The sequence below is a fragment of the Curcuma longa genome, chromosome 5, assembly GCF_044706935.1.
Source record: "Curcuma longa cultivar G26 ecotype Majalengka, Jawa Barat chromosome 5, ITB_CL_G26_1.1, whole genome shotgun sequence".
Lineage (NCBI taxonomy): Eukaryota > Viridiplantae > Streptophyta > Magnoliopsida > Zingiberales > Zingiberaceae > Curcuma > Curcuma longa.
In genome coordinates, this window is record NC_133865.1 from 7,173,606 (window position 1) to 7,186,131 (window position 12,526).

Sequence of the window (12,526 nt, forward strand, 5' to 3'; positions counted from 1 at the left end):
TTGCCCTTCACACAGAAGTTGGACAAAAATTGAATGGTTTCCCTAGCTTTCCGTTCCATGCATAGGTAAAGTTACCATTTCTCATCTTAATCCCTGCAGACTTGGATTTTGAATGGCTGCAAGGCAATCCCAGAGCACACAAGGTGTTCGATTGGTGGAGTATAGTGACAAACTTCAAGTTAGTGAAAAAACAGATGAGCAACACAAGAGCCAGCTTCGTCGTCCTCCTCCTCAAGAGGTACTCCCATCAAACAAGTTGATCCATTTTGATTAATCTGTGCTCAGGAAGCAAATTTACTACACAGGAACTAGTCATGACGAAACATGAACTGAGCAGGCTAAAGCTTGAGATGGCCTCCGCCAAGAAAGCTAAAGCCAATGCCGAGAAGGAAGCCGAAGCCTCGACTTCAAGAGCCATGCAGCTTTTGGAGTCCGTGGAGCAGCTAAGGAGGCAGATTGAAGCCTCGGATGACGAGCACATGCTGGTTGTGCTCGCAAGGATTGAGGCTGAGCGGGAGCACGACGAAATCGAGTCGCAAAGAGCTGCTGTGGCTGATAAGTTTGCTCAGAGAATCGCGGCTGTTAAATCAACAATCAAAGATCTTAATCAAGAAGTACGGCAGCAGCAGGAACTCGAATCTGAACTCGCCATCACTAATTTGGCAATCGCTGCTCTGCAAACAGAGTTAGGTTCGATTCGGTCGCACAAATTGCAGGAAGAAACAGAACTCTCGGAAGCAAAACAAGAGTTGGCGTCGAGCAAGGAAGAGGCCTTTCACTTCATGAACGCGATGGATTTTATCAGAAAGGAGATGGTTCAGATCAGCGCAGAAACTAATCGGCTCAAGGGACTAGAGCAGAGAGCTGAATCCAAGGTCGTGCGACTCAACTCTGAGCTTCTGAAAGCCAAGACAAAGTTGGAAGCTTTGACGGCGGGTCATGAGAAGATGAGCACATCTTCTTCCAGTTTGTCAGCTGAGATACAGAGATTTCGAGCCGAAACAGAGGCCGCGGAGAAAGAACGAGAACGAATCCGCGAAGAAAGCAATGGAATCAGAGGACAAATGGATAAGATCGAGTCAGAAATCGAGGAAAAGTCGCTGGCTTCGGTGCGAACTCTGCGCGCGGCAAAAGCGTCGGAGGCCACGGCGCTCAAGAAGCTGAAGAATGGGGTCGAGAGAGCCGTCAAGACGAGAGCTTTCTTGCTCCAATTCGGATCGACGATAAGCATTTCGAGGATCGAGCACGAGTACCTGGTGCGGAGGGGCAGGGCAGCTCGAGCGGTGGCGGAGAAGAAGGTGGCAGCGGCGGCGGCGTGGGTTGCGGCGGTCGTGGACAGGGCGAGGAAGGCGGCGGCGGAGGCTGAGCTGGTGGAGAGGAAGAACAGGGAGCTCAGAGACGCGGAAGCGCCAGAGATTTACCAGGCGCAGAGAGCCGCGTTTGCTAGGAAATCTTTGGAGGAGGAAATGAACACGATAATAACTGAACAAGAACAAGAACCCCATTCCTCGGAAGAGGAGGACGAAATCAAAGAAGATAGCGATGAGCCGGAAAGAATAAAGCAAAACAAATCAAGATCAGGCACCAAATTGAGGAGGATTCCGTCGTCGCCTGCAGCTTGGCATGTTCGTTCTCCGCTGGTTGTGATCAACAAGAGGAAGAAGGCGATGCCTAAACTGGTTACGTTCCTCAAAGACAGGCGCAGATGAATTGATGTTCGCAGTCAAAATCAGTGTATTTTATCGTCACCGATTTGTAATTATTTTCTAAATTTGATTTGGCCGGCCATTTCAACTGAATAATTTCGGAAAAATAAATAAATTGTAACTTATTTTTAATAAAATAATAAAAATTATAAAATAAAAACATATAAAGATAAATTATTGTCGCCGACAGGTCAGGTCAGTAGATGCCAAGAATCCCAATTATTTATTTATTTATTTATTTGAAAACCTTGTCCATATCTTAGCTCATATTGATTGGGCTTGGTTTACTTCATAAAAATTAATTTTAAAAAGTATTTTGAAATTTTCAATATTTAATATAATTTAAAAAAAAACCATGAACACAAAATAATGTCATAATAAATTTATACAAAATTAAGATATTAACGAATAAGTTAAGAAGATCTGAAAAATATAAACCATTGGATCAAATCAAATTTACGCAGCTGTCGAATTGGACGAATCCCACTTGGACAAGTATGCTTTAGAATCTAATGGTGGTTGACCAAGATCGCCACCTCCCCCATGTAGTTACCTTCCCGATTCAGCATTAGATTTTCAGCTTCATTTCGATTTTAATTTTAAGGAAAAGGTTGTATTAGTAAAAAAGAGAGGCGCTGAAATAGAAGAAGACGACGCGTCTTCCTCTTCGATCTGTTCCTTCCTCTTTCCAAGTCTTGGAAACAACGTAGCTCATCTCCGTGTCTGCTCACCAACTCGGAAACTCCTCCTCAATCGAATAAAAGGATGTTAAAGGAGTAGAAACTTCTTCTCCTCCTTCTTGAGACTTGCTTGGTTCTGGGATAAGTTGCTTGCAGAGGCGGACGAGTTCTCTTTGACACCCGAGAAGAGCAGTGAGAAACTTTCTTTTTGTTAAATTTAACTTTTAGTTCTATTGGCATTCTTAGGTCTCCTCTGATGTTTTTCTGATGCTTCTTGGAATTGTAGGTCAAGTGTTGTGTTGTTTAGTTTCAAAGGAAAAAAAAAAGTCTTATGGCTGATGATGATAGTTAAGGGGGAAAACAATCAGATCACTTGTTAGGCCTCTCTTTGCTTTTTTCGTCTTTCGTGTTTGTTTTCTTGTGATTTTAATTTCTTGATCCTACTTCAGCTGCCGAGTTCTTCAGATTTGCTGATGGCCGTCTTATTTCGATGAAAAACTTGAAGGAATAGTTTCTCATCTTAAAAATAAAGATTTTTAAATATACCAGAAGATGGTGATTTAGAATTTAGATTGTATTAAATTCTCTCTTGGATTCGAACAACTTGATCTGGGGAATCCTTTCTTTCACCAAGAGAATGGTTGATTTTAATCATATGGAATTTAAAGCAAACATGTGAGGAACTGATCGATTGTACGTTTACACATTTCAGAATCTTGTTTGCGCATGTTTCTTTACAGTTTGCTGATTGAAAAGTTTTTTCCTCCAGCGCAATCAGGTAAAAATGCCAGATCATATTCAGTTAGGAGGTCACTCGTTGAGATCCCATGGGGCTAAACTTGCAAGGTTCCACATGCATGACTGGGTCATCCTCATCCTCCTTGCGATAGTAGATGGTTGTCTAAATCTCATCGAGCCTTTCCATCGGTTTGTGGGAAGTGAAATGATGACAGATTTGAGGTACCCAATGAAGAAGAACACAGTGCCGTTTTGGGCTGTTCCGGTGCGATGCGTCTAGTTTCTTTCAAGTGAGTTTTGTCGGCATTTGTTCACTGCGGAACAGTAACTTCTTCTTCTTCTTCCTAGCAGATACTCGGAGTTCTGTTACCTTTCTCAATTATTCTAGGAATTTACTTCAGAAGGAGGAATGTTTTTGATCTACACAATGCCATATTAGGTGAATTTCTTCTCCTCTGCTGCTAATCCAACTAGTAATCAAGGTTCGTTTGCCTCTTCTTTCACTTTGCGCTGACGCACAACACGATCAGGTTTGCTTTACTCGGTGCTCATAACCGGAGTTATAACTGATGCGATAAAGGACGCTGTCGGTCGACCGAGGCCAGATTTCTTCTGGCGTTGCTTTCCTGATGGGATTCCTGTGAGCCCTAGTCAATACGTTCGAGACTAATGAATCACCATAACAAATCTTCTTGTGCAGAACTACGAAGACAACACCACTCGGGTAATCTGCCATGGCGAGAAAAGTGTTATCAGAGAAGGGCACAAGAGTTTTCCGAGTGGGCACTCGTCGTGTAAGCTCCAAACAGACCATCTTCTCTGCTATCTGAGATGATGATCTTTCATCAGTGTATCTATCATCTTCCTCGTGCAGGGTCTTTCGCTGGTCTCGGTTTCCTATCATGGTACCTAGCAGGAAAGCTCACGGCTTTCGATGGCAGAGGCCACGTTGCCAAGCTGTGCATTGTGTTTCTTCCTCTGCTCGCTGCAGCAATGGTGGCGATTTCCAGAGTGGATGACTACTGGCATCATTGGCAAGACGTATTTGCAGGAGGTTTCCTAGGTTTGTTCGTGGAGCCTCGATTGCCAAAGTTGTATGTGATGTGACTTGTTGTTAACCTGTCTACGCTGCTTGCAGGATTGGTAGTAGCTTCATTTTGTTACCTGCAATTCTTCCCTCCCCCATACGACCTGCAAGGTACTGTTCAGTTTCTTTCCCTACAGGTTCAGGTCGAGAAATAATTCGACCTTGTGGCCGTGCAGGTTGGTTGCCCCATGCATACTTGCAAGCAGTGTGCGATGCCAGAGACAATGTGCCATTGCAGCCGATTGCTGCGAGCTCCTTGCGCACGAGGCCTTCTGAGGTTGAAACTGTAGCTGTTGCATCTGGACATCAGGATGGGAGCTACGCGAGAAACACAAGCACAATTCTCGACTCCATGGAAGCTGGAAGGAGAAATGGACCCTGAATCTGGATGCAGAATGGATTTTGAAGATTCTCCATGCTTAATTTCTGTGCTGTTCTATCATTTCTACTGTGCTCATCTCTTGCTTTTTGCTAATAGTAGTCTAGCTTGCACATACTGTATTGAACAGAATTGTTATATTGTCAGAAATATTGCATTTCAGAAAGTGGACAACAATTAACTTTTAGTTTTTCTGAATTACTAGTAATTAAATGATCGGTGAAACAGATCTTTTCCACTTGAATATCAATGTTCAAGGTGGGAAGGAAGGAAGGTAATATATATAGCATTTTAAACTGTGGGGAAAAAATTAATATGCATAGAACATGCTGAGGTACCATCGACAGAAAAGATATATAATATTTTTGTTCCCTTTTATTTTTGAATATAACTTTGATGATATACATATTTTTCTTTTCAATAGTGTGGAAAATTTTCACAATTGTTCTTAAAAGCATAACTATGAAATGGGTCAATACTTTAATTTGGGTCGATCAGAGAGAACTTGGGCCTTTCTACAATAAAAATAGATCACAAAAAAAAAAAATAGAATTGAAAAAAAAATATTTTCGTCCCGATTAATAGGAGGAATGGTATAAAAGTCCTGGAGCATCAAACTTCAGAAAAATGATAGGAACGAAAGCCTAGCTCGCCCATGCTAAGAAAAAACTAGGGAGCTGTTCAAGGAGATGTTGCTGCTGTGACAAGAAGATTGGGACGCGTCAAGCGAGTGGAAGTATGAAGGAAGAAAAAGTAGATAACAAAAAATTAGAGAGGACGAACGAGAGGACTAGGAAGCAAAATAGGATTTCTTCTTTTTATTGCTGTAACTCTCACTTGTTGCAAATGTAACTATTCATTCATATTTATAGAGTTTTAGATGACATGAAAATCAATAAAATATTAAAAACATTAAATACATTAACTAATGAATTTATGAAGAAGTACAATGCATGTACGAAGAAATATTTGAGATGAAATTGAACTTTGCTTTTTGTAGAAATAGAATAGACATTTGAAATTAATTTGCAATTTGATTCTTGAATTTGGTTTAATCTAATAATGCCTCCTGTAAAATAAATGTGCTTCTTACTCCTAGAGCTTCAAGATTTTTTAAAAATATAGATCCTCCGTGCGGCTTTATAAAAATATCAGCAAGTTGTTCATTGCTAGGACAATACTCTAGATATATTTCATATTCATTAACAAGTTCTCTAAGAAATGAAATCGCAAGCGAATATGTTTTGTTCTTCCATGCAATACTGAATCCTTTGAGATAGAAATTGTAGAACAGTTATCACAATATTATATCGTTGGATTATTTTGCTTGCATTTCAGACTTTCAAGAATTCTCCGTAATCATAAAGTTTGACACCCTGCTGAAGAAGCTGCTATGTATTCAGCTTCGGTAATTGAGAGTGCTACAATTGGTTGCTTCTTTGAACACCAAAAAATTGCTCCACTGCCAAGGTTGAAAATATAACTAGAAGTACTTCAAAAATCATTAATACTTCCTTCAAGATCACTATTGTATACATAATGTTGGGTCTAGTGGCAGTGAGATACATTAAGTTTCCAATTAGACTTCGAAATATGGTTGGATTTACCATCTTTCCTTCATCAATCTTACATAGCTTCAAACCCATGATGCACAGAGTTGACATTGGATTTGCATTTTCCATCTTGAACCTCTTAAGAATTTGAGCTGCATAGTATATTCTTGTGAGATAAAAATTTCTTCTCCTGATTGTTGAACATTAATGCCCAGAAAATGATACAACTCATTGAAATTTATCATTTCAAACTCACTCATCATAGAGTTCTTAAAATCTGTCAATATCTTTAGATTATTTTCAGTAAAAATAAGGTCATCCACGTAGAGACTCACAAGCATAACATCACCTTCAGAATTTTTGATATAAAGAGCATGCTCAAAATGACATCTTTCAAAATCATATTTGATAAAAAAAATCATTAATTTGACCATACCATGCATGAGGCTATTGTTTCAACCCATATAATGTCTTTCTGAGCTTATATACTTTATCTTCTTCATCCCTTGTCACAAAATCTTATGGTTGTTCAAGATAAATTTATTTTTCAAGAAAACCATTTAAGAAAGTCAATTTGACATCCATTTGTAATAATTTTCAACTATTTTACGCAGCAAGTGCAATAATTAATCGACTTCTATCGAGTCTAGAAACAAGAGCAAATACCTCATTGAAATCTTCACCTTGTTTTTGTTTGTATTCCTTTGCAACTAATATTGCTTTGTATTTATTAATGGAGTCATCTGGGTTGGTTTTAGTCTTAAAGATTTATTTCACACCAATCGGAGATTTGTATGGTGGTAAAGTAGTGAATTCTCATGTACCATTTTTTTGATGAATCTTATTTCTTCATTCATAGTATAAACCCATTTCTTTTCTTTTGATGCTTCTTCAAATATGATTTGATCTTCTCCTACAAAGAATGTAAAAAAGACAATCTATCACATTTATCTCTTTAGCCTCTTCATAAATATCTCTTAAACTTCTTATTCTTCTTTGCGATGGTGATGGAGACATGTTTCTTCCAGGAAAATCAAGTTGCAGTGGTGAAAATTCATCTTCAAATTCAATAATTTCCCAACTTGATGAACCTAGTAAATCTGAGAAAGCATAAAAACTTTTTCATCAAAGCGGGCATCCCAGCTTTCTTTCCATACCATGCCTCATTTGGAGTAGAATTCTATAACTTTTTTTATCGGTGATCTGTTCATTAGGTAGACAACACATGAAGTTGCTTCAGCTCAGAATTCAGTTGGTAAATTTTTCTTCTTCAACATGCATCTAACTATGTCCATTATTATCCTGTTTTTTCTTTCTGCAATACCGTTTTGTTGCGGCGTATATTGAGCTATCAATTCATGTCTAATACTATGGTTTTGACAAAATTCTTCAAATAAAGAAAATAGAAATTCACCTCCTTGGTCACTTCTTAGATTTTTTATTTGATAGTCAAAAATTTTTTCACTTGACTTTTGAAGACTTTAAAGTAAAAGGGAGCTTCTGATTTTTCTTTAACAAAATATATCCTTGTTTTTTTGGTGTAATCATCAACAAATGATATGAAATATAAATTACCTCCGAGAGATGGTACACGCATGGATCCACAAAGATCTGTGTGCACAAGTTTTAATGATGAATGTGATTCCCACTTAGATTTAGATGGGAATACCTCTCGATGTTGCTTTCTAAGTTGACATGCTTCGCAGACTTCACTTATTGATGCAGGAAGATCTAAAGATTAGGTTGTGTGAGATACTGCAGAAATCAATGATAATACATACAGATTGTGTCTTTCGAGTCACTTGAAGACTTCTGACATTTTTAATGTAAAGCATTTGAGTCTGTGTTCGGGGGATGCTAATGATATTTCTATGAACTCGAGGACGAGTTCTTTTCAACGTAACTTAGGGTGACTGTTGTAGGATGATTCAAAAATTTTTATTATTATTTTTTATAATTTTTAGAGTTAGAGTTTTTTTATATATTTAGAATAGTTTTGAAATTTTCTATTAGTTTTGAAATTTTCTATTTTTAGGATTTTAAATACGTTTATGATTTTTAGGATTAGTGCAAAGTTAATATATATATATATATATATATAACGTCAAAATTTGATAGATGAGATAATTTAAATATATTCTCTATAACGATAATTTGATTTAGTAATAAGTAAATTAGACTAGTAATACTAATTATCTAAATATTAGTTAGAGGTTCAAATTTATATAGTTAACATAAATGGTAAGTAATAATAATCAAATATCAATTTACAAACAGCAAAGTAACTCTGAAATTACTCAACATAATACAATCACGATCAGAGCATCTGACCTACCACACACAATTGCATCCAAGTTTGCTATCTTTTTGGAATCACATAAGCTGATTTATTATTCAGACGGGTGGACATGGACCGTATCCGCGAGAAAACCACTACTTTCTGTAGCAACGTAATTAAACACTTTATCACGACTACGCTATCTCATCAGTTCTACATACTATAGGAGCCTCCACCTATCCTAACTGAAATTCGATGCTCGCTCGTGGGCCTATGCCTAATCATATCAATTCAAAGTTCAGCGGTTGGCTACTGCGCGCTCCGATCGAATCACTCCACTTGCTGGCTCGCTTTCGTTCTTTGATTTTGAGTTTGTTTTTCGGTTCGTGAGTAATTCGAGCAAAGTAGTGAAAAAGGCTGCAGTCCTGGCCTGGTCATTTCTCATTCCATCTCGTGCAGTTAATTCGACTTCGCTTCCCTGCCGATATTCTTTACAGCCGGTATTCGACTTCGCTTCCCTGCCGGTATTCGACTTTACCCTCTATAGGTGAGCTGCGCTATTTTCTTCTCCTCTTCTCCTCCTCCAACGCACACTGGAGCCGATCAGTAAGTAAATCATACTCCATTGTTGAATAATCTTACGCCATTGTTGATCGGTAAGTAAATCTGTAACACCCCGATTATTTCTCATTATTTTTAGGGATTTTTAATTATTATTATTTTTTTAAAGGTTCATTAGTTAAAGGATAGAAGGGAATTTGGTAAAATAAAATAAAATAGGGAAAAATTCGCCTTGCAAAGACGAATCCAACAAGACCAGTTTCGATCAAATCGGAGGTCGTTTGATGGCCGAACCAAGTGAACCAAAAGCGAACCCGGTTCGCTACAGTAATAGGTTTAATGGTTGGGTTTAATCGGTGGGTTTAGATTAAACGGGTTAAAGTACTGTGCACTCCTCAAAATAATTAAACAGCACTGTGTCTCCCGCTCGCGCCTGCGTCCGCGCGACCGCGCCCACGCTCGGTCCGCCGCCGCCCGAGTCCGCCGGCGAAAAACTCGGAACGGAACGGAGGGGGCTTTAAAGGAGGGCCAAACCCTAGCCATCCCTCACGATTCTCTCCCCCACAGCTGCGAAGTCGGCGGCCGCGTCTGCCCTAATGCGCCGCCACCTCCCTTCCTCTCTGCTCCGCCGCGTCCCCCTTTCTCCTCCGCCGCCGCTGCGCGAAGAGAAGCAGAGCCGCTGGTGCCGAAGCCTCCTCCCTCCACAGCGCCGCCAGACACCCTGCCGCGCCGCCTCGCTCGCGATTCCCTCCTCTACCGACCGTCGCCGCTCTGTCCTCACTGCCGCCGCTCTCTGTCGCCGGAGAAGAAGGAACCGCAGACACCCAGTAGCTCGCCGGCCGCCACCTCTGCCGTCTCCCCTCTCTGCCCTGCTGTTGCTCGGCCGTCGGGACGCCGGAGACGACGCCCCACCTCTGCCCTGTTCACGCGAAGAAGTGAATAATCTCCGATCGGTAAGTAAATCATACTCCATTGTTGAATAATCTTACTCCATTGTCGATCGGTAAGTAAATCATACTCCATTGTTGATCGGCTTTTGATCGGCTTAGATTTTGCATTTTGAATAATCTTTCTTTTGAAATTGAAACATCTATTCATACTCCATTGTTGTAGATACCTTATTTAAAACAAATAAACTTTGAGTTTGAAAAATAACAAAGATATTATGTTTGCTTTCCACTAAGAGATCATTCACGGATTTATAGTGTCTTTGAGCTCATGAATACTGATTTGGAGGAAATCATCATTAGATCACCTTAGTCACTTTTTGAAGAGCAATGTCAATGCTTTAATTTTTTTCACTACAACACAAATTTAGCGACTTATTATAATTCGGTCGCTAATTTAATGAACGAATTTAAGAATCAGTTGCTATTTAGCCACCGATTACAAATCGATCGCAAAATTAGCAACCAAATTCTAATCGGTAGTTAAATTAGTGACGGAATTATAATCATTCGTTATTTAACGAAGGAATTTAAAAATCGATTGTTAATTAGTGATGGAATTTAAATATCGATCGCTATTTAACGGCGAAATTTATATTGGGTCGCTAATTTTAGAGTTGGACGATATCTATATGAGATGAATTGGAATTCGAGCAACCGAATCAAGATTCAATCGCTGAAATAGCGATCGAAGTTTTGTTTGATAGCTAAAATAGCGACCAAATCAAGATTCGATCATTGAAATAGATACCAAACCTTTGTTATTCGACTTCACCCTCTGCAGGTGAGCTGCGCTATTTTTATTCGCCTCTTCTCCTTCTCCAACGCACACGGGAGCCGATCCTCTTCTCCTCCTCCATTGTTGAAAGTAAATCATACTCCATTGTTGATCGGCTTTTGATCGGGATTTTACATTTTGAATAATCCGATCCATTGTTGTAGTAAGTAAATCATACTCCATTGTTGAATAATCTCATCATTAGATCGTCACTTTTTGAGGCAATATCAAGTAAATCATACTCCATTGTTGAATAATCTCTACTCCATTGTCGATCGGTAAGTAAATCATACTCCATTGTTGATCGGCTTTTGATAGATTTTGCATGTTGAATAATCTTTCTTTTGAAATTGAAACATCTATTCATACTCCATTGTTGTAGATACCTTATTTAAAACAAATGAACTTTGAGTTTGAAAAATAACAAAGATATTATGTTTGCTTTCCACTAAGAGATCATTCACGGATTTATAGTGTCTTTGAGCTCATGAATACTGATTTGGAGGAAATCATCATTAGATCACCTTAGTCACTTTTTGAAGAGCAATGTCAATGCTTTAATTTTTTACACTACAACACAAATTTAGCGACTGATTATAATTCGGTCGCTAATTTAATGAACAAATTTAAGAATCAGTTGCTATTTAGCCACTGATTACAAATCGATCGCAAAATTAGCAACCAAATTCTAATCGGTAGTTAAATTAGTGACGGAATTATAATCATTCGTTATTTAACGAAGAAATTTAAAAATCGATTGTTAATTAACGATGGAATTTAAATATCGATCGCTATTTAATGGCGGAATTTATATTGGGTCGCTAATTTTAGAGTTGGACGATATCTATATGAGATAAATCAGAATTCGAGCAACCGAATCAAGATTCAATCGCTGAAATAGCGATCGAAGTTTTGTTTGATCGCTAAAATAGCGACCGAATCAAGATTCGATCATTGAAATAGATACCGAACCTTTGTTATTCGACTTCACCCTCTGCAGGTGAGCTGCGCTGTTTTCTTCTCCTCTTCTCCTCCTCCAACGCACACAGGAGCCGATCGGTAAGTAAATCATACTCCATTGTTGAATAATCTCCGATCGGTAAGTAAATCATACTCCATTGTTGAATAATCTTACTCCATTGTCGATCGGTAAGTAAATCATACTCCATTGTTGATCGGCTTTTGATCGGCTTAGATTTTGCATTTTGAATAATCTTTCTTTTGAAATTGAAACATCTATTCATACTCCATTGTTGTAGATACCTTATTTAAAACAAATAAACTTTGAGTTTGAAAAATAACAAAGATATTATGTTTGCTTTCCACTAAGAGATCATTCACGGATTTATAGTGTCTTTGAGCTCATGAATACTGATTTGGAGGAAATCATCATTAGATCACCTTAGTCACTTTTTGAAGAGCAATGTCAATGCTTTAATTTTTTACACTACAACACGAATTTAGCGACTGATTATAATTCGGTCGCTAATTTAATGAACGAATTTAAGAATCAGTTGCTATTTAGCCACCGATTACAAATCGATCGCAAAATTAGCAACCAAATTCTAATCGGTAGTTAAATTAGTGACGGAATTATAATCATTCGTTATTTAACGAAGGAATTTAAAAATCGATTGTTAATTAGCGATGGAATTTAAATATCGATCGCTATTTAATGGCGAAATTTATATTGGGTCGCTAATTTTAGAGTTGGACGATATCTATATGAGATAAATTGGAATTCGAGCAACCGAATCAAGATTCAATCGCTGAAATAGCGATCGAAGTTTTGTTTGATCGCTAAAATAACGACCGAATC

At 38.5% G+C, this 12,526-nt stretch overlaps 2 protein-coding genes across 2 annotated transcripts; both read left to right on the top strand.

Moving 5' to 3' along the window:
- The first annotated feature begins 106 nt into the window (after positions 1 to 106).
- LOC141828945 (protein PLASTID MOVEMENT IMPAIRED 2-like) lies at positions 107 to 1,781 on the top strand. Its single transcript, XM_074716335.1, has 2 exons — positions 107 to 238; positions 306 to 1,781. The coding sequence occupies exons 1-2, from the start codon at positions 113 to 115 to the stop codon at positions 1,707 to 1,709; spliced, it is 1,530 nt and encodes a 509-aa protein (XP_074572436.1). The 5' UTR covers positions 107 to 112; the 3' UTR covers positions 1,710 to 1,781.
- Positions 1,782 to 2,312: 531 nt separating this feature from the next.
- LOC141828944 (lipid phosphate phosphatase 2-like) lies at positions 2,313 to 4,615 on the top strand. The gene is made up of 8 exons (XM_074716334.1): positions 2,313 to 2,578; positions 3,156 to 3,389; positions 3,476 to 3,563; positions 3,655 to 3,764; positions 3,825 to 3,918; positions 3,999 to 4,187; positions 4,263 to 4,322; positions 4,388 to 4,615. The coding sequence occupies exons 2-8, from the start codon at positions 3,171 to 3,173 to the stop codon at positions 4,591 to 4,593; spliced, it is 966 nt and encodes a 321-aa protein (XP_074572435.1). The 5' UTR covers positions 2,313 to 2,578; positions 3,156 to 3,170; the 3' UTR covers positions 4,594 to 4,615.
- Positions 4,616 to 12,526: the final 7,911 nt, after the last annotated feature.